Source organism: Jaculus jaculus, chromosome 7, assembly GCF_020740685.1.
Source record: "Jaculus jaculus isolate mJacJac1 chromosome 7, mJacJac1.mat.Y.cur, whole genome shotgun sequence".
Taxonomy (NCBI): domain Eukaryota; kingdom Metazoa; phylum Chordata; class Mammalia; order Rodentia; family Dipodidae; genus Jaculus; species Jaculus jaculus.
Genome location: NC_059108.1, coordinates 143,919,942 through 143,942,795, shown reverse-complemented (window position 1 = coordinate 143,942,795; position 22,854 = coordinate 143,919,942). Strand labels below are relative to the sequence as shown.

At 40.0% G+C, this 22,854-nt stretch overlaps 1 protein-coding gene across 1 annotated transcript in view; it reads left to right on the top strand.

The window, feature by feature from the left end:
• Nucleotides 1-22,854, top strand: part of Lin52 (lin-52 DREAM MuvB core complex component) — a 136,614-nt gene that overhangs the window by 26,786 nt on the left and 86,974 nt on the right. The window contains exon 5 of the mRNA XM_045155619.1: nt 2,723-2,806. Within this exon, the coding sequence (XP_045011554.1) occupies nt 2,723-2,806 (84 nt within the window). The remainder of the gene's footprint in view (nt 1-2,722; nt 2,807-22,854) is intronic.

Sequence of the window (22,854 nt, the reverse complement as noted above, 5' to 3'; positions counted from 1 at the left end):
GAGCTTATATACCTTATCTTGGGTTATTTTTATTGTTTAGTCTTGGAGTTCAGAGCCTGGCCTAGTGCCAGAGACCTTGAGTATGAGATAAGGTAAGTTTTATAGAAACAGAAAAAAATGGTTAGTGAGCAGACAGATGCCTGCAGGTACACTATGGAGATAAAAAGAAGCATAAGATGATTTACAGTGGGAGATACAATAATAATGATCGCCTGAAACAGTACATCAATTACAGTGTCAGCATAAAACACTACAGTACAGGACATGGGGACAGGGCCTTCTACATTTCCTTTCCCCAATTTCCATCTTACCAAGTGCTGGCATTACATGCTTGAGCCAACATGCCTGGCAAGTTTCTAGCTTTCTTTTTTTTTTTTTTTTTTGGTTTTCCGAGGTAGGGTCTCACTCTAGCCCAGGCTGACCTGGAATTTACTGTGTAGTCTCAGGGTGGCCTTGAACTCATGGTGATCCTCCTACCTCTGCTTTCCAAGTGCTGGGATTAAAGGGGTGCGCCACCATGCCTGGCAAGTTTCTTATTGTTAATGGTATATTCATTTTGTGTGACAGACAAAGTAAATGTTATAGAGATACTTAGGGGTTGGGAAAATGACTCACCAAATAAGAGCACTTGCTGTGCAAGTATGAAGATCTGAATTCAGTCCTAGCACCCATGCAAAAAGGTTGGCTTGGTCACACATGCCTGTCATCCTAGCACTGAGGGGCAGAGACTGGCCAATCTCTGGGGCTTGCTGGTCTGACCAAAACATGGCAGTGCCAGGTTCAGTGATAGACTCCATTTGAAGGAAATAAAGTGGAAGAATGATGGAGAAGGATACCTGATGTTCTCTGTCCTGTGCACACACATGTATATAGACTATAAAGTGCTTAATTTGCTGTTATATACCTATACCTTTTTTCCATTCCTGTTTTTCTCTTTTTAAAATATATTTTTTTTATTTATTTGGCAGAGAAAGAGGGGCAGAGAGAGAGACAGAGAGGGAATGGGTGTGCCAGGGCCTCCGGCCACTGCAAACAAACTCCAGATGTATGCAATCCCCTTGTGCATCTGGCTAATGTTGGTCCTGAGGAATCGAACCTGGGTCCTTTGGCTTTGCAGTCAAGCGCTTTGACTGCTAAGCCATCTCTCCAGCCAACCCCCCCCCCTTTTTTTGAGGCAAGGTCTCCTTGTAGCCCAGACTGATCTGGAATTCACTATGTAATCTCAGGGTGGCCTTGAACTCATAGAGATCCTTCTACCTCTGCCTCCTGGGTGCCGGGTTAAAGGTATGCACCACCACGCCTGGTCCCATTATCCTTTCCTGAGGTAGGGTTTTGCTCTAGCTTAGAGCTGACCTGAAATTCACTCTGTAGTCTCAGGATGGCCTTGAACTCATGGCAGTCCTACCTCTGCCTCCCGAGTGCTAGGATTAAAGGTGTGAACCACCACGCCCAGATCCATTTTCCATTGTTAAAAATATTTTTTTCAGGCTGGAGAGATGGCTTAGTGGTTAAGGTACTTGCCTGCAAAGCCAAAGGACCTAGGTTTGATTCCCCAGGACCCATGTAAGCCAGATGCACAAGATGGCACATGTGCCTGGAGTTTGTTTGCAGTGGCTGGATGCCCTGGCATGCCTTTAAAAATTTTTTATCTTTTATTCATTTTATATTTGAGAGAGAGAGAGAGAAAGAGGCAGATAAGAGATTGGGTGCATCAGGGCCTTTAACCAGTGTAAATGAACTCTAGACACATGCACCTCTTGTGCATCTGGCTTATGTGGGTCCTGGGGAATTGAACCTGGGTCCCTTGGCTTCACAAGCAACCACCTTAACCACTAAGCCATCTCTCTAGCCCCCATTTTGTATTTTTCTTTTCTTTTTTTTTCCTTTGAGGGTCTCCTTAGGGTCTCACTCTAGCCCAGGCTAACCTGGAATTCACTATGTAATCAGTCTCAAGGCTGGCCTTGAACTCATAGTGATCCTCCTACCTCTACCTCCTTAGTTCTGGTATTAAAGGCATGTGCCACCATACCAGGCTCATTTTCTACCTTTTTGAATTGAACCCTGGTTGTAAGTCTTTGCACGCAAGTGTTTTAACCACACAACCATCTCTCCAGCCACCGTACCATTTTTAAAATTTATTTATTTTTTATTTGAAAGAAAGAGGCAGAGAGAGAGAGAGAGAGAGACAGACAGACAGACAGACAATAGGCACAGCAGGACCTTCAGCTGCTGCAAACAAACTCTAGACACATGAGCCCCCTTCTGCACATGTGCAACATTGTGCACTTGTGTCACTGTGTGTCTGGCTTATATGGGACCTGGAGATTAGCACATGAGTTCTTAGGTTTCTGCTAAGCCATTTCTCTAGCACCCCCATATCTTTTTAAAATAGGAATTAAGGTTGAAAATTATTTTCTGGTGGTAATGATTAAATACAGGACTTTGTTATATGCTAAGCAAGCATTCTACCATTCAGCTTGAATTTTTTTGGGGGGGCGTTTGAGGTAGGGTCTCTCTTTAACTCAGGCTGACCTGGAATTCACTATGTAGTCCCAGTGTGGCCTGGAACTCATGGTGATCCTCCAACCTTTGCCTCCAAGTGCTGGGATTAAAGGTGTGTGCCACCACTCCCAGCTTAGCTTGAAAATTAGAATTCCCATCTCAAATGAATTGTTACTAGAGAACTGTAAGGAGAAATAATATTAAAATTATTATATTTCAGAACTAGGAAGCCTCACCACAGCTAATTTGATGGAAAAGGTACGAGGTCTACAGAACTTGGCCTATCAACTGGGGCTGGATGAATGTGAGTATCCCATCATTTATAGAGGGTTATATTTTGCATATGCTATGATGAATTATAGTTATAATTCAGGAAGATACAATTTCCTTTACTAGGGAAAAGACAGTGATATGATGGTAAGAACACATGTAATTCAATATGCACCCTGCTTTTTTCTTTTTCTTAATTTTTTTTGTTTATTTTTGTTTATTCATTTGAGAGTGACAAGACAGAAAAAGAGGCAGAGAGAGAGAAAATGGGTGCACCAGGTCCTCTAACCACTGCAAACAAACTGCAGATGTGCCACCTTGTTTATCTGGCTTATGTGGGTCCTGGGGAACTGAACCTCGAACTGGGGTCCTTATGCTTCACAGGCAAGCACTTAACCGCTAAGCCATCTCTCCAGTCCCCCCTCCCCTTTATTTTTTCAAGGTAGGGTCTCAGTCTATCCCAGACTGATTTGGAACTCACTCTGTATTCCAGGGTGACCTTGAACTTATAACAGTCCTTTCACCTCAGTCACCTGAGTACTAGAATTAAAGGCATGTGACGCCATGCCTGGCGCGCGCGCGCGCGCGCGCACACACACACACACACACACACACACACACACACACACACATATAAATAAATAAAATATATATGTATGTATGTATGTATATATATTAATCTGTATAGGCACAGCAGTGTCTCTAGCCATTGCAAACAAATGTCAGACACATATACCACTTTTCATGTCTGGATCTCTGTAGGCCATGGGAAATTGGACCTGGGCGAGCAGGCTCTGCAAGCCAGTGCCTTCCTGGTCCCCGAAATGTGCCTTTTTTTTTTTTTTTTTAATTTTTATTAACATTTTCCATGATTATAAAATATATCCCATGGTAATTCCCTCCCTCCCCACCCCCACACTTTCCCGTTTGAAATTCCATTCTCAATCATATTACCTCCCCATTACAATCATTGTAATTACATATATACAATATCAACCTATTAAGTATCCTCCTCCCTTCCTTTCTCCACCCTTTATGTCTCCTTTTCAACTTACTGGCCTCTGCTACTAAGTATTTTCATTCTCACGCAGAAGCCCAGTCATCTGTAGCTAGGATCCCCATATGAGAGAGAACATGTGGCGCTTGGCTTTCTGGGCCTGGGTTACCTGACTTAGTATAATACTTTCCAGGTCCATCCATTTTTCTGCAAATTTCATAACTTCATTTTTCTTTACCGCTGAGTAGAACTCCATTGTATAAATGTACCACATCTTCATTATCCACTCATCTGTTGAGGGACATCTAGGCTGGTTCCATTTCCCAGCTATTATAAATTGAGCAGCAATAAACATGGTTGAGCATGTACTTCTAAGGAAATGAGATGAGTCCTTTGGATATATGCCTAGGAGTGCTATAGCTGGGTCATATGGTAGATCAATCTCTAGCTGCTTTAGGAACCTCCACACTGTTTTCCACAATGGCTGGACCAGATTGCATTCCCACCAGCAGTGCAGAAGGGTTCCTTTTTTTCCACATCCCCGCCAACATTTATGATCATTTGTTTTCATGATGGTGGCCAATCTGACAGGAGTGAGATGGAATCTCAATGTAGTTTTAATCTGCATTTCCCTGATGACTAGTGACGTAGAACATTTTTTTAGGTGCTTATATGCCATTCGTATTTCTTCCTTTGAGAACTCTCTATTTAGCTCCATAGCCCATTTTTTGATTGGTTTGTTTGATTCCTTATTGGTTAACTTTTTGAGTTCTTTGTATATCCTAGATATTAATCCTCTATCAGATATATAGCTGGTGAAGATTTTTTCCCATTCTGTAGGTTGCCTCTTTGCTTTTTTCACTGTGTCCTTTGCGGTGCAAAATCTTTGTAATTTCATTAGGTCCCAGTGGTTAATCTGTGGTTTTATTGCCTGAGCAATTGGGGTTGTATTCAGAAAGTCTTTGCCAAGACCAATATGTTGAAGGGTTTCCCCTACTTTTTCCTCTAGCAGTTTCAAAGTTTCCGGTCTGATGTTAAGGTCTTTAATCCATTTGGACTTAATTCTTGTGCATGGCGAGAGAGAAGAATCTATTTTCATCCTTCTGCAGATATTTATCCAGTTTTCAAAACACCATTTGCTGAAGAGGCTGTCTCTTCTCCAATGAGTATTTTTGGCATTTTTATCGAATATCTGGTGGCTATAGCTACTTGGGCTTACATCTGGGTCCTCTATTCTGTTCCACTGATCTACATGTCTGTTTTTGTGCCAGTACCATGCTGTTTTTGTTACTATGGCTCTGTAGTATAGGTTAAATTCAGGTATGGTGATACCACCAGCCTCTTTTTTGTTGCTCAGTATTATTTTAGATATTCGAGGTTTTTTGTGATTCCAAATGAATTTTTGGATTGTTTTTTCTATTTCCATGAAGAAAGCCTTTGGAATTTTGATAGGGATTGCATTAAATGTGTAGATTGCTTTAGGTAAGATTGCCATTTTCACGATATTAATTCTTCCAAGCCAGGAACAAGGGATGTTTCTCCACTTTCTAGTGTCTTCTGCAATTTCTCGCTTGAGTGTTTTAAAGTTCTCATTGTATAGATTCTTTACTTCCTTGGTTAGGTTTATTCCAAGGTATTTTATTTTTTTTGATGCAATTGTGAATGGGAGTGATTCTCTGATTTCATCCTCTGTGTGTTTGTTGTTAGCATATACGAAGGCTACTGATTTCTGTGTATTTATTTTGTATCCTGCTACATTGCTGTAGGTTTTGATCAGCTCTAACAGCTTGCTAGTAGAGTCTTTAGGGTCCTTTATGTATAGAATCATGTCATCTGCAAATAATGATAACTTGATTTCTTCCTTTCCAATTTGTATCCCTTTTATGTGTGTCTCTTGCCTTATTGCTATGGCTAAGACTTCCAAAACTATATTAAATAGAAGTGGAGACAGTGGACACCCTTGTCTTGTTCCTGATTTTAGTGGAAAAGCTTCCAGTTTTTCCCCATTTAGTAATATGTTGGCTGTAGGCTTGTCATAAATAGCCTTTATTATATTGAGATATGTTCCTTCTATTCCCAGTCTCTGTAGGACTTTTATCATGAAGGGATGTTGGATTTTGTCAAATGCTTTCTCTGCATCTAATGAGATGATCATGTGATTTTTGTCCTTCAACCCATTTATGTAATGTATTACATTTATAGATTTGCGTATGTTGAACCATCCCTGCATCTCTGGGATAAAGCCTACTTGGTCAGGGTGAATGATCTTTTTGATATACTCTTGTATTCTGTTTGCCAATATTTTGTTGAGAATTTTTGTATCTATGTTCATGAGGGAGATTGGTCTGTAATTTTCTTTTTTTGTTCTATCTTTGCCTGGTTTTGGTATCAGGGTGATGCTGGCTTCATAGAAGGAGTTTGGTAGGATTCCTTCTTTTTCTACGAAATGTGCCTTTTATGATAAAGTATGATAGAATAATTACTGGGTTTAATCCCTAGCAAATTATTTTTCTGTTTGCAATAAAAAACTGTTGAAATCTTTTCAGTTTTAAGTGATAGGACATCAAGTCAAAGTAGCTTCAGGTGAAAGGACATTATTAGTTTACATTAGTTTATACTAAGTTCAGGACTAGAAATAGCCTTAAGCATATCATGATCTATTACATTTAATGATATTATTGGGGTATATTCTTATTCTTCCTTGTGTTTTGCACATCAAGGCTCTGCTGTACTTTAGCATTAGTCTTATTTTTTGCTGTTGCAGATAGCTTTTTTTTTTTTGAGTCTCATGTTCCCAACAGAAGAGTGTACTTTATGAATGTTCCAAAAGAAAGTTGCTGTAGGAGATTTTGACTGTTCTGTGTTGACTCACAAACCCAATATCCTTTATAATTGAAATAAGGAAATAAGAGGTAACAAAATTGAGTTAGGGCTAGAGAGACAGGTTAGCAGTTAAGGCATTTGCCTGCAAAGCCAAAGGACCCAGTTTCAAATCCCTAGGACCCACATAAGCCAGATATACAAGGGGGTGCACACATTTGGAGTTCGTTTGCAGTGGCTGGAGGCCCTGGTATGTCCATTTTCATATCTCCCTTTCTCTTCTTTCTCTCTCAAACAAATAAATGACATATAATTTGCTTAAAAAATGCAAGTTTTGTACCAATTGTAGCAAGTCCACAAATAGTTTTCTACCTTTTGTTTTTTTAGAGCATGTAGATCATTATAGTGATTTGTTGGCATTAACTTGAGTTATTGTTAAGTAGAACATTTAGTTTAAAATTTTAATTTTTTAAAAAGTTTTTATTTATTTATTTGCAAGCAGAGAGAGAGAGAAAGAGAGAGGGAGAGAGTTCGGGAGGGAGGGAAGGAGGGAGGAGACAGAAAGACCCAGAGAGAATAGGAGCACCAGGACCTCCAGTCACTACAAACAAGTTCCAGACGCATGTACTGCTTTGTGCATCTGGCTTTATATGGGTACTGGGGAATCAAACCCCAGTTGTTAGGCTTTGGAGACAAGTGCATCTTGTGCATCTCTCCAGCCCTAAAGTTTTAAATTTATAAACTTTTTTTTTTAAATCCCCGGCTGGTCTGGAATTCACTATGTAGTCTCAGGATGGCCTTGAACTCATGATAATCCTCCTACCTCTGCCTCTCTGGTGCTGGGATTAAAGGTGTGCACCACCACACCCAGCTACCTTTTGTTGTTGTTACTGTTATCATTAGTTAGCCTTTTTGTTCCTCTCCTTCACTCTGGGAATCAATCAAATCTAGGGCTCATAGGTAAGCACTGTACCACTGAGGTACAACTTTACCTCTCTAACTGGGTTACTTTTACCATGGAAACACTTAAAAAATCATTTATTGTGGGGTGTGGTGGTGTCCACCTTTAATCCTAGCACTTGGAAGACAGAGGTAGTGTGGGGTTCCCCAGAGGGGTCCCTGCTCCGGGCTGTCTACGCGACCCCAAGAACACTCACGCAGGACGCTCTCAATGCAAACCGCACGAGGTTTATTGAATCCGATGCATCGGGGCTCAACACAGATTCCTCTCGCAGGAGGGGTGAAGAGCCCCTAGCAACGGGTTTGGTCAGCTTATAAAGGCTAAAACCACAGGTATACAGAGTCATAGGAGCTTTCCAGCCGTGGGTCCCTCTGATTGGGTGGGGCCCACGGGGTGGGCTCATGTCTGGGGGCTTCAGATATGTGTTGACCGTTGATTGGTTGTGTCCAGGTGGGGAGTTATCTTAATGAGGAACTAGGAGTTGTTTGTTCAGCTCGAGTTCCGGGAATTTAGGCATTGTGTAAGGCGTACAAAAGGTCAGGTTCCTCATGGTATGCTTTTTACAAAATGGAGGCGGTTGCAAAATGTCAGTTCTGTGGTTCAGTGCAGCAGCAAGCAAGCCATATTACAGAAGCTTAAAAGGGCATGTTAGCAGAGCAACTAGAAAACAGGGCAGCAGAAATAGGGCAACTTTTATCCTTTCAGTAGAAGGATCACTATGAGTTTGAGGCCAGTCTGGAACTAAAGAGTGAGTTCCAGGGTAGCTTGGGCTAGAGTATACCTCAAAAACAAAAACAAGGGCTGGAGAGATGGCTTAGCAGTTAAGTGCTTGCCTGTGAAGCCTAAGGACCCCGGGTCGAGGCTTGATTCACCAGGACCCACGTTGGCCAGATGTACAAGGGGGCGCGTGCATCTGGAGTTCATTTGCAGTGGCTGGAGGCCCTGGTGCGCCCATTCTCTCTCTCTTTCTCTCTATCTGCCTCTTTCTCTGTCTGCCGTTCTCAAATAAGTAAATTAAAATGAACAACAACAACAAAAAACAAACAAAAAAAAGAATCCATTCATTCATTTATTTGTGTTGTGTGTGTGTGTGTGCCAGGATCCCTTGCTGATGTAAATTAATACCTGTCTGGCTTTATATGTGTGGCTAAGGAGTTGAATCTATGACAGTGGGCTTTGCAAGGAAGCACCTTGAACTCCTGAGACATCTTTCCATCTCCTGAGTTTGATAGTTTTGTTTGTCTGGTTTTTTTTTTTTTGGCATGTTTGTTTATGGTATATACACATGTGAGTGCATCAGAGGCCAGAGGAGAACATAAGGTGCCTTCCTCTATTCATTCTTCTGTTTTTATGGTTTCCTTAAGATGGAGTTCCCCATTGGACCCAGAGTGGCTATTTCAATCAGTCTGGCTGTATATATATATATATATATGTACACACACACACACACACACACACACATTACTTTTTAAATTAATTTTAATTTATTTGAGAGAGAGAGAAAGAGACAGACAGACACACACAGAGAGAGAGAGAGAGAGAGAGAGAGAGAGAGAGAGAGAGAGGGAGGGAGGGAGGGAGGGAGGGAGGGAGGGAGGGAGGGAGGGAGGGAGGGAGGGAGGGAAGGAGAGAGAGAGAGAATGGGCATGCCAGGGCCTCTAGCCACTGCATACCAATTCCAGGCATATACACCACCTCGTACATCTGGCTTATGTTAGTCCTGGGGAATTGAACTGAGGTCCTTAGTCTTTGCAGGCAAACATCTTCACCATCTCTCTAGCCTACCCCTCATATATATATTTTTTAAATACTTATTTAATTGCAAGGAGAGAAAGAGTATGGGGCTACCTAGGCCTGTTTCCACCACAGATGAACTCCAGATACATGCCCCACTTTGTGTGTTTGGTTTTATGTGAACATTGGGAAATTGAACACAGGTTGTCAGGCTTTGGAAGCAGGCACCTTCACCCCTGAGTCCTATTGTGCCTTTTTTGTTGTTTTTGTTTTTTTGAGATGGGGTCTTTCTCTAGCTCAGGCTGACAGAATTCACTATGTAGTCTCAAGGTGGCCTCAAATGCACAGGGATCCTCCTACCTCACCCTCCTGTGTTCTGGGATTAAAGGCATGCACCACCATGCCCAGCAATTAGGCCGTTTTAAATTTTAGTGTATGTGCTGCCGAAGTGAGCACTAAATTTCTATTTATTTGTTTATTTATTTATTTATTTATTTGAGATAGAGAGAGCACGCGAATAGACATGCTGGGGCCTGCAGCCACTGTAGACGAGCTCCAGATGCATGTGCCACCTTGTGCATCTGTGTTACGTGGGTACTAGGGAATGAAACCTGGGTCTTTAGGCTTCACAAGTAAGCACCATAACTGCTTAGCCATCTCTCCAGCCCTCAATTATTAATCAGATAAACTTTATAGTTGTTATGTCAAGAGGACACTATATTTCGAAACCTACATGTATCATTTCTCGTTATTTGTAGCTTAAATTTTTGTGTTCCTGTTGGTTTATTTCTCAATTTCCTTTCCTTTCCTTTTTTTTTTTTTTCTTTTTTATGGATTTTCAAGGTAGGGTTTCACTCCAGCTCAAGCTGACCTGGAATTCACTATGTAGTCTCAGGGTAGCCTTGAACTCACAGCAATTCTCCTACCTCTGCCTCCAAGTGCTGGGATTAAAGGTGTGTGCCACTATGGCCATCTTGTTTTTGTTCTTAGAGATATTTTATTTATTATTTATTTGCAAGCAGAGAGAGAATTAAAATGGTTATACCAGGGCCTCTTGCTACATCAAGTGAACTCCAGATGCATACACCATTTTGTTCATCTGCCTTAACATGGATGTTAGGAAATTGAATCTGGGCCATTAGGCTTTCTAAGTAAGAGCCTGTATAATTGCTGAACATCTCTCTAACCTAGTTCCTCATTTTGTGCTGAGAAAAGCAGTCAAGTATTTTTTCTACTTATTATGGAAAAAATTTAAACATTAAATACTATAGAGAACAAAGTAATAACCTCACATATTCATGACCCAGTTTCAATGATGAATAAATATATGGCCAATCTTGTTCTACTTATAGTAACCTCCCAGAGTAATTTTAAAGTCCAAGGCATCGCATTACCATTTGTATTGAATAGCTTCATTCATGCTTCTAAAAGGTAAAGGCTTAAAAATATATTTCTTCTATTATTATTGTTATTATTAATATAGTACTGTTTTTAAAGGGGTCCTGCAAGCCAGACATGGTGGTCCACACTTGTAATTTAGCACTTGAGAGGCTGAGGTTGGAATGTTGTGAGTTTGAGAGCAGCTTGGCTATCCCAGTGGACGCTGTCTTAAAGGTGGGTGGAGGGCTTCTCACTATGTTGTCTGTGATGGGCCCAAGTGATCCTCCTGTCTTAGCCATTAAGTAGTTGGGATGCCATGTCTGCACCATCATGCTTGTACCTAAAAAAAAAATACATCTTTAATACCATGAACTATTTCCTTGGGTAATTATAAATGACTTCATATAGTTGGTTTGCTTCAGTCATATCTAAATAAGGATCACATACTATATTATGTGTCTTAAGTTCCTTTTAGTCTGTTACAGTTTGACCTCTTATTTTTCCTTGTATTTATTTTATTAAACCAAGTAATTTTTTTCCATAAAATTTCCATGGATTGAATTCTATTAATATATCTGAAGTTGTCCTTACCATTTTCGTCTATCTCTTTTTATTTCCTGGTATTTGGATTTGGAAGCCTGTATTGGTACAAGTTTGATTTTTTTTTAAAAAAAATTTATTTTGGCAAGAGTATTTCATAGGTAATAAGTATACCCATCAGAAGATATATCTCTTTTCATGTGATACTAAGATTTTTTTTTTTTTTTTTTTTTGGTTTTTCGAGGTAGGGTCTCACTCTGGTTCAGGCTGACCTGGAATTAACTCTGTCATCTCAGGGTGGCCTTGAACTCATGGCAATCCTCCTACCTCTGCCTCCCAAGTGCTGGGATTAAAGGCGTGCGCCACCATGCCCGGCTGATACTAAGATTAATAATTGATAAAGGTATTATCACCCTGTTTGCCATTAACATTTTATCCATAATAGCAGCCTTTGATGACTGTCTGGTTCCACTATTTTATTAAATTGTGAAAGGTGGTGATATTCTTATGCTGCCAGTTCTTCTCATTATATAGAATTTTCCTATAAAGGACTATAGCTTATCAACTATTTGATTGCTTCCTACTGGAATGACAGGCCAAATAATTCATTTTTACTTATTAATTTCGAGAATAATGAATCCATTCCGTATGCATCAATAAAGTCTATTTTAATATCTTCTCAGGAATATAAAAACATTGATGCGATTTTTTTTAATTTTACTGTGCTTTAATCTACACAATTAAAGCCATTGTTGTTGTTAAGTATGTTTCAATAACTAAAGACATTGGGGTGGGGTTGAAATCAGTTAATTCAGCCATCTTAAACACTGAACCCAGACTGTATAGCAAATGCTTTTTTCTGCCAAGTGGTTCTTAATGTACACAGCAGAAATTCTTTAAAATTATGTTCTACTTTACAGTTTGTTCTCATTTCAAGTCTTGTAGCATTGCTTTGCAACTGCTATTTTCCTTGACCATAGTCAGATTAGCTAACATATGAAAACCCTTTTTGAAGTTAGAATTGGAAATGATTACATTAGTATGTATTGGACTTCTTGTATAGACTTTTTGTTTTCTTATGTGTAGTATATTTGCATAAAAGCAACATCTTTTTTTTTGTCTCATAGATTATTCATATATCTAGAGGTTAGGTTTCACTTGACACCCTAATCTGGTATCTCAGTTTCTCAGTCCTCTTTCACACATTAATTGAAAGAATGACATGGATGAAAAATAAGCAGTAGGAGCTGATGAACCCCTGGGGACCAATGATCCTGTTTTCATGCAAATATGTGTTCTGATAAAGATGATGGAAAAAAATACAAAAAATATTTGGCTTCAAAACATGATTATCATTTCCGTAGAGCATTGTTAAATGTTAGTACAAGAGTAATATGAACCTTCTATTGCTGATAATACCCAGATTGTATCTTTTGGAAGATGAGCGTTAGCTTACTCTGATTTGGTCCATGATTATGCTTCTGATAACCCTTTTGGTGTGTAGATTTTGGAATGCTATAATACATTTTGTTACGGGTATGTAATCTCTCAGATAATTGTGGTCAGGGCTTTATTTGGTTACTTAATATATATGAAATTCCTTTGAAATATATGAAAATAAAAAAATAAAATTCTTAGCATATAATAAAAAAACAAATTTCTATTTTACCTGAATTAAGTGCCCTTTTGCTGAGACTCTTTCAGTCACCTAACATCTCCTTGCCTTTCTGTAGTCGTCTGTCTTGGTTACTACTGCCAGATTAGTTTTCTAAAGGTCCATTTACTGTTCTGTCTTTGCTCATGAGTCATTGATTGTTCATCCCATATGATAAAAATTACTCACTCAAAGGGCTGGAGAAATGGCACAGTGGATATAGGTACTTATAAAGCCTGACAGCATGGGTTTGATTCTCTTGTACCTATGTAAACCAGATGCCCAAAGTGGAAGATGTGGCTGGAGTTCATTTGCACAGGCAAAGGGTTCCGGTGCACCCATTCTCAAATAAATAAATAAAATATTGAAAAATAAATAGGGGCTGGAGAGATCATGACTTAACATTTAAAGGCACTTGCTTGCAAAACCTGATGACCTGGGTTCAGTTCATCAATGCCCACAAGATGCACAAACTAGTGCATGCATCTGGAGTTCATTTGCAGTGGCAGAAGGTCCTGGAACACCAATAATCATGCTCTGTCTTCCTTTCCCTTTTTCAAATAAGTAAATATATATTTAAAAATAAATAAAATTACTCATGTGATAAAATTCACATTCTGTTATTTATTTTTTGTTTTATTATTTTTTAAGGTAGGGTCTCACTCTAGCCCAGACTTACCTGGAATTCACTATGAAGTCTCAGGGTGGCCTTGAACTCATGCCTTCCTCCTACCTCTGCTTCCAGAGTGCTGGGATTAAAAGAATGCACCACCATGCCTGGTTCAAAATTCAGATTCTTGGGCTGGAAAGATGATGGCTTAGCAGTTAAGGCGTTTGCTTACGAAGACTAAGGACCCAGGTTCGATTCCTAGTACCCAGGTAAGCCAGATGCAAAAGGTGGTGCATGTGTCTGTAGTTCGCTTGCAGTGGCTGGAGGCCCTGGTATGCCTATTCTCTCTACCTCTTTCTTTACCCTCTCTAATAAATAAGTATATTTGAAAAATTCAGATTCTTTAGCATGGTATTTGAAACCCTCTAAACTCTCTGGTACTAGACTTTCTAGCCTTGGTACTTCTCTTCTATTCAGACCACATGCACTACTATCTTTTTGGAACATTTGCCCATCCTACTCATTTTGTTCATGCTCCTTAGTCTTCCTCAGAAGACCTTCCCCTTTTTCATAAGTCTTTACCTTTCAGTGCTGACCTAAACAAGGAGTTTACTCTCCTGATTTCCCATGGCTCCTAGAGAAGTTGTTTGTTTCACTGTAAGGCATTTCCACCAGTCTTGAAGATTTTTTTTTTTTTTTTTTTTTTTTTGAGTACGGTTTCACTCTAGTCCAGGCTGACCTGGAATTCACTGTGTAGTCTCAGGGTGACCTTGAATTCATGGTGATCCTCCTACCTTTCCCTCCTGAGTGCTGGGATTAAAGGCATGCACCGCCACGCCCAGCAAGATTTTTTTTCTTTTTTAATGGGCAAGGAGAGAGAGAGATAGAGAATTGGTGTGCTAGGGCTTTTAGACATAGCAATAGAAGTCGAGATGCTTTTGTTACCTTGTGTGTCTAGTTTACGTGGGTTCTGGAGAGTTGTACATGGGACCTTAGGCTTTACAGGCAAGACTCTTAACCACTAAGCCATCTCTTCAGCCTTTTTGAAGTTTTTTATTTTTTTGAGGTAGGGTCTCATTCTAGCTCAGGCTGACTTGGAATTAACTATGTAGTCTCAGGCTGACCTGGAACTCATGGCAATCCTCCTATCTCTGCCTCACGAGTACTGGGATTAAAGGTGTACACCACCATGCCTGGCTCCCTTTTGAAGATTTTTGATATTTGTCTTATCCCTTGTATTGAATATAACTTTATAAGGTAAAATTTGTATTTTGGAGCTGCCTTGGTAGTCAGTCGAGTAACTGACATAATAATTATGCAGCATATATTCGCTAATTGAATGATCAGATATTGATGTCCTTTCATGAAATGACAGTTTTTATTTCTTTCTTTATATTTTTTTTTATTGACAACTTCAATAATTATAAACAATATCTCATGGTAATTCCCTCCCTCCCTCCATTTTCCCCTTTGAAACTCCACTCTGCATCTTATCCCCACCCCTCTCAATCAGTCTCTCTTTTGTTTTGTTGTCATGCTGTTTTCTTCTTATTATGATGGTCTTGGGTGGGTAGTGTCAGGCACTGTGAGGTTATGGGTATCCAGGCCATTTTGTGTCTGGAGCAGCATGTTGTAAGGAGTCCTACCCTTCCTTTGGTTCTTACATCCTTTCTGCCACTTCTTCTGCAATGGACCCTATACTTTGGAAGGTATGATAGAGACATTTCAGTGCTGAGCACTCCTTTGTCACTTCTCAGCACCATAGTGCCTTCTGAGTCATCCCAAGATCACTGCCATCTAAAAAGAGAAGCTTTTCTAATTAAAAGTGAGAGTAGCATTAATATATGGTTATGAACATTAAGAGAAGTGCTTACTGGGCAGTTTGATGAGCATAGTGTGTACATTTATCCAGACAGCAGCAGACATTACACCCCTAGGGCTCATGACTACCCCTGTTGTAGGTTTTCAGTATCTGGGATGTATTCCCTCCCATGTAGAGGGTGGTTGGTTTCTCCCATAACAGACATGCCACTATTGCACCCATTGGCTCATTTGGCCTGGCTGGCCAAATATAAGGCTTGCAGTGTCCACTGTTGAGTATCTTCACTGGTGATTTCTCTCTCTCTCATTGAACTGTATGTAAATGGCTTTTTCTAGCTTTCTGTGTACATAGAGGAGGTTTTCAGCAGGATTTCTCAGTGGCTTTGCAGCCCAAGTATGTGGAGTCTTTATCGATAGAGTCTTACCATCTCTTCCTTGTGGGAAGCCAAGGGCCTTGGCAGTGTCCTGTAATATTTTGGGCTTATCAGGGATCTCCCAGGCCAACAACTCACTGGAACGTATCCCATCCCTGGCACTGAAATTTTTCTAGTAACAATCTATGGCTCCTGAGTGTTCCATTGTCCAAAAAAGGTTTCCATATGACTTATTTATATCCTGTTAGATTTTGTTTAGCCCTCCTTCCACCTTTCCTTTACTCACTCTCTTTCCTTGACCTCACTTAGGCCTTAAAATACACACACATACATACATATATATATGTGTGTGTGTGTGTGTGTGTGTGTGTGTGTATGTATGTGTATATATATATATACACACACATACATACATACATACATACATACATACATATATATATATACATACATACATACATACATACATACATACACACACACACACATACATATATGTAGTTACTTATTGGGGGGGTAGAGAGGGAGAGAATGGGCATGCTAGGACCTCCAACTGCAACAAACTTCATACACATGTGTCAACTTGTGCATATGGCTTCTGTGGGTCCTGTGGAAATGAACCTGGATCCTTTGGCTTTGCAGGCAGGCACCATAACCGCTAAGCTATCTATCCAGCTGAAATGACAGTTAGTCTAATGAAACCCGTTAGCTTAAAACTAATCATATGGGGCTACAAAGCCAAAGGACTCAGGTTCCATTCCCGAGGACCTATGTAAAGCCAGATGCCTAAGGTAGCACATGCTTCTGGAGTTTGTTTAAAACAAACAAACAAAAAACTAAACAGATAAAAGCTTCTAGAATTGGTTCTAAAATTTGAAGGTCTTGTGATACTGGGTTTCTTTTCATAAAAGTGGATCATTGAGAGTAAATTTAGTATGAAGTGTATTAATAATTATTTGGCTTGTACCTACTTGAACCCTTTTCCATCACTTTTAGGATGGGGACATTAACCTGATTTAATCCTTTTATTGGCAACAGTAGGTTGTTTCCTCTCTGTCTAAAACCCTTCGAGGGGCTGGAGACATGGCTTATAAGTTAAGGCATTTGCCTGCATAGTCTAAGAACCCAGGTTTAAATGCCTAGTCCTCATGTTAGGCAAATGCACATAGTGGTGCATGCATCTGGAGTTCATTGGTGCCCATTTTCTTTCTCTCATCTCTCTCTCAAATAAACAAACACAAATTAAAAATAATTAAAACCCCCCCAAAAATAATTAAAACCCTTTGAATTACTGTGATTCTTAGTTGGGCATGGCAGCTCACATCCTTTATCCCAGCACTCAGGAGACTGGTAGTAGGGTGGCCATAAGTTCAAGGCCATCCTTGGCTCTAGATTGAATTCCAGGTCATTCTGGGCTAGAGTGACACCCTGTCTCAAAAAAATAAAACAATAAAAAAAACTCAAAGTGAATTATTTTGAATCTTACTAGATTCTGATTCTCAACAATTTATTAAATTAATATATTTATTTGCAAGCAGAGATAGATGGGGTTGGGGGAGAGAGAGAATATGATCATGTCAAGGTCTCCAACCACTGCAAACAAACTCTAGACATATGTGTCACTTTGTGCATCTGGCTTATATAGGCAGTTGGGAATCACACCTGGATCATCAGACTTTATAAGCAGGCTCCTTTAACTACAGGGCCATTTCTATAGTGCCCTGATTCACAACAATTATTACCCTTTTCTGATTTCCCCCTGCTTCTGAAACTGATATATATTTTAGTAGTCATGCAGTTTGGTGAGCATAGTATATACATTTAGCCAGACAACAGCAGATTTTACACCCCTAGGGCTCATGACTACCTGTGTTGTAGTTCAATATGAGGGATGTATTCCCTCCCATGAAGTGGGCCTCCAGTCAAATTAGAGTGTGGTTGGTTTTCCCCACAATAGACCTGCCACTATTGCACCTGTTGGCTCATTTGGTCTGGCTGGCCAAATTTAAGGCATGCAGTGTCCACTGTTAATTATTTCCATGAGTTATTTCTCTCTCCCATTGAACTGCATGCAGCGTGACTTTTTCCAGCTTTCTGTCAGCTGGTCTACATGGAGGAGGTTTTCAGCTCAGTTCCAGCAGGATTTCTCAGTGACCTTTCAGCCCAAGTATGTGGAGTCTTCAGCAATAGGGTCTTACCATCTATTCCTAATGGGAAACCATAGGCCTCCACAATGGCCTGTAGTGTTTTGGGGGCACCAGGGATTTCCCTGGCCAACAACTCACTGGAAAGTATCCCATCCCTGGCACTGAAAATTTTCTAGTAACACTGTATGGACACAGGAGTGTGTTCAATTGTCCAAAAAAGTAGGTTTCCCTATGACTTATTTATATCCTCTTAGATTTTGATTAGCCCTCCCTCCACGTTTCCTTTACTCAGTCTCTTCCCCTGACCTCACTTAGGCCTTTTCACCCCCATTAATCTGTTCTTCTATTTACATATACACAATACCATCATATTAAGTCCCCCATTCCTCCCTTTCTGTTTCCTTTATATCTCCTTTTAAAAAATTATTGTTTATTTGTTATTGATTTATTTGGGAGCGATAGAGAGAGAAATAGGCAGATAGGTAGAGAGAGAATGAGTGTGCCAGGGTCTCTAGCTACTGCAAACGAACTCCAGATGCATGTGCTATCTTGTGTGTCTGGCTTACGTGGGTCCTGGGGAATTGAGCTTCAAACCAAGGTCCTTAGGCTTCACAGGCAAGCACTTAACTCCTAACCCATCTCTCCACCCCTTAAATGTCCTTTCTAGCTTACTGGCCTTTTCTACTAAGTTTTCTTCTTAATTATACAGAAGTCCAATCTTTTGTAGCTAGGTTCCACATATGAGAGAGAACATGGTGATGCTTGGATTTCTTGGCTTTATTTTCTTTTTAATATATTTGACTTTTATTTATTTGTTTGGTGGGGAAAGAGAGAGAGAGAGAGAGAGAGAGAGAGAGAGAGAGAGAGAGGGAGAGAATGGACATGCCAGAGCCTCCAGCTGCTAAAAACACACTCCAGATGCATGTGCCATCATGTGCATCTGGCTCACATGGGTCCTGGGAATTGAACCTGGTTCCTTTAGCTTTTCTGGCAAGTGCCTTAACTGCTAAGCCATCTCTCAAGCCCCTCCACCCTTTAAAAATATTTATTTATTTATTTAAGAGAGAGAGAATGAGAGAATGGGTACGCCAGGACCTCTAGCCACTGCAAATGAAGTCCAGATGTACATGCCACCTAGTGGATCTGGCTTACATGGATACTGGGGAATTGAACCTGAGTGCTTTTTTTTTTTTTTTTTTTTTTTGAGGTAGGGTCTCACTCTAGCCCAGGCTGACCTAGAATTCACTATGTCATCTCAGGGTGGCCTCGCACTCATGGTGATCCTCCTATCCCTGCTTCCCGAGTGCTGGGATTAAAGGCATGTGCCACCATGCCCAGTTCTTTCTTTTTAAAGATAGATGGCAAGGCTACAGACTCCAGTTTCTTTCTTTTTTTTTTTCCTTTATTTTTTATTATTTTAAAAATATTGTTCTTTATTCATTTGAGGGGGAGAGAGAGATACAGAAATACGCAGGGAGAGAGAGAGAGAGAGAGAGAGAGAGGGAGAATGGTCATGCCAGGGCCTCCAACCACTGCAAACAGTCTCCAGGTGCATTATGTAGGTCCTGAGGAATTAAACCGGGTCCTTTGGCTTTGCAGGCAAATGTCTTAACTGCTAAGCCATCTCTCTAGCCCTTTTTTTAAAAAAATATTATTTAATTAATTTATTTGTTTAAGAGAGAGCGAGAGAGAGAAGGAGAGAATGGGTACACCAGGATATCTAGCCACTGCAATTGAACAGACATGTGCACTACCTTTTGCACACGTGTGACCTTGTGCGTCTGGCTTACATTGGATTTTGAGAGTTGAATATGGGTCATTGGGCTTCATAGGCAAATGCCTTAACTGGTAAGCCATCTCTCCAACCCCGTTTGTTCATTCTTCTGTAACAGCTTTATTGAGATGTGATATATATACCCATGTTATTTACTTGTTTGTATTATAGTTTTAATATATTTATGGAGTTGAGCAGCTATGATCACAGTTAATTCTAGAATACTTTCATTATCTTCTCTGAAATCCACTCCCCAGTTTCCCTCATACTCGTTGGGCCTTAGCCAACAATAATTTATTTTAGGCCTAAATGGATTTGCTTAGTTTGAAGTCTCTGGAATCATTTATTCTCTTTCATATTCATATTCTTCCCTGCCCTCTCATATATAGGGCACTGGTGATCTAGCCCAGGGCCTTGTACATGCTAGCCAAGTGCTTTACTGCTGAATTGCATATACCCCTATCCTGTATTCCTTCACTAATGCAGTATTTCTAGTATTCATCTATGTTACAGCACTTAATGTGTCTTTTTTTTTGGGGGGGGGTGTTAAGGAAGGGTCTTGTTATATCTCAGGCTGACCTGAAGTTCACTATGTAGTCTCGGTGGCCTCGAACTCACAGTGATCTTCCTACCTTTGCCTCTTGAGTACTGGGATTGAAGTTGTGCACCACTATGCTTGGTTTGTTACAACATTTATACTGTTTAGTTATTGTTTTATATTTTATTTTTTTGAGAGGGATTGGGGGGATAGAGAAAGAGAATGGCACAACAAGGCCTCTAGCCGCTGTAGATAAACTCCAGATGCATGTGCCACCTTGTGCATCTGTCTTACATTGGTACTTGGAAATCATACAAGCGTCTTAACCACTAAGCCATTCTCTCCAGCCCTTAGGTTTTTATTTTATTATTGTATTAACAAAGTGGGAGAGAGAATGGGCATGCCAGGGCCTCCAGCCACTGCAAACAAACTCCAGATGTTTGCGTCCCCTTGTGCTAACCTAGGTTTTGGGGACTGAACCTGGGTCCTTTGGCTTTGCAGGCAAATGCCTTAACCGTTAAGCCATCCTTCCAGCCCAGTTTTAAAAAGTTATTTATGTATGTTTGATTATATGTATGTATGTATTTATTTGGTGTTTCATGGTAGGGGTTTCACTCTAGCCCAGGCTGACTTGGAATTTACTACGTAGTCTCAGGCTAGCCTCAAACTCATGGCAATTCTCCTACTATTCCTTCCAAGTGCTAGGATTAAACGCATGTACCACCACACCCATCTTATTTATTTACAAAGGGTGGGGGGACTAGGAATTCAGACACATACACCACTACACCACTTTTGTACATTTGGTTTTACATGGGTGCTAGGGATTTGAACTCAGGCTGTCAGATTTAGCCATTAAGTGCCTTTAACTGCTGAGCCATCTCTCTAGCCCACTATTTTTATTTATTTATTTATTTATTTGAAGGAGAGAAAGAATGGTCATGTCAGGGCCTCTAGCCACTGAAAATCAGGGTCAGAAGCATCAGGATTGCTGTGAGTTTGAAGCCAGCCTGAAATTACAGAATGAGTTTCAAGTTAGCTTGAGCTACCTCAAAAAAACAAAAGTACAATTTTACTATTATATCCATCCTAGGGGTGATAAGGTGGTCTCTTATATTTGGATTTGTATCTGCCTAATCATGATGTTGGTTAGCATGCTTTCATATGCTTATTATAAAGCTAATTACATATATATTCATATCCTTAACCAAAAATGAGGAAAAAAAAGAAAGCTTTTTTATTTATTCATTCTTTTTGGTCTATGTAATATGCTATGCATGTGTCTATGGTGTATTTATTTACAGGTATGTGTTATGGTGTATTTATTTACATGTATACATGCGGCACCCTGTGTGCTTGTCTTCAGTGAGGTGTGCTCCCTTGTTGTGGCCAGAAGGGAATGTTGTGTGTCTCCCTTCATTCTTCTACCTCTTCTTACTTGGGCCAAAGTCTCCTACTGATCTTGGATGTTGCCTTTTGTTTTTGTTGTTTGTTTTGATGGGCCTAGTGATTATATGATCTCTTCTTTCCATGGAACTAGAGTTCTAGATGTGTGTGACCATGCCAGCTGTATTCATTTATTTTTATATGTATGTGGTGTGTGTGTGTGTGCATGTTTGTAATTATATGAGTGCATATGTAGGTGTGTGTGTGGAGGCCAGGTATAGATGTTACACATTAACTGTTGTCCTCAGTTGTTATGCACCTTATTCTTTGAGACAGGGTCTCTTGCTGAACCTAGAGCTCAGCAATTTGGCTAGATTAGTTAGCCTGTGAACCCAGGAGTTCCTGTTTCTACTTCCCCATCACTGGGAGTACAAGCATGCACCACCACGAATATTTTATGTAGGGTGCTAGGGATCAAACTATGTCATGCTTTTGAGGCACGCACTTTACCAACTGAGCTGTCCCCCCAACAGCTCTAAGTAAATTTTCTAGAGGACATTTGGCTTTGTTGAGTTTAATTTTAATCTATGAAGGAGGGAGAATAGAGAGTAACTGCAGTTCATACACCTGTGGTATACTTAGTGGACTCCATTCAAAGGCCTTGTGTCCAGCTTTTATAATAAGGCCTGTTTGGTCTTCTGTATCTGTCATACTTAAAATAGCAGCACTAAGGAGAAAAATCTACCTCTAGATGGCAGCATGACTTTGACTACTAGTTTTTCTGTCTTTATCTCTTAAACTAGATTTCTGTTTTGGATAAAAATAATTCTTGTGATTTTACAAGACTAATTGCCTCACTTTGTTAATATTCTGCTTGACTTAGTTTTCTCCCTCTTTTGTCACTCTATCTTATTTTTATCTTTATTTGTTTAAAATTTCTTTATTTGTTAGAGAGAGAGAGAGAATGGGCACAGCAGGGCCTCTAGCCACTGCAAATGAACTCCATATGCACGTGCCACCATGTGCATCTGGCTTACCTGGAAACCCCCACCCCGAAAAAGAAAAATACTTTTTTTTTTTTTTTTCTGAGGTAGGGTCTCATGCTAGCTCAGGCTGACCTGTAATTTACTATATAGTCTCAGAGTGGCCTCCAACTCACAGTGATCCTCCTACCTCTGCCTCCTGAATTCTGTGATTAAAGGTGTGTGCCACCACACCTGGTAGAAAAATAATTTTGAAACTATAAAGAAATTTGGAGTTATTTGAAAGAATTATCTCCTGATTACCTGGGTAGTTAAATTTTTGAACTCTTTCATAGACTGTTTCTAAGTAAAAATTACTATGTC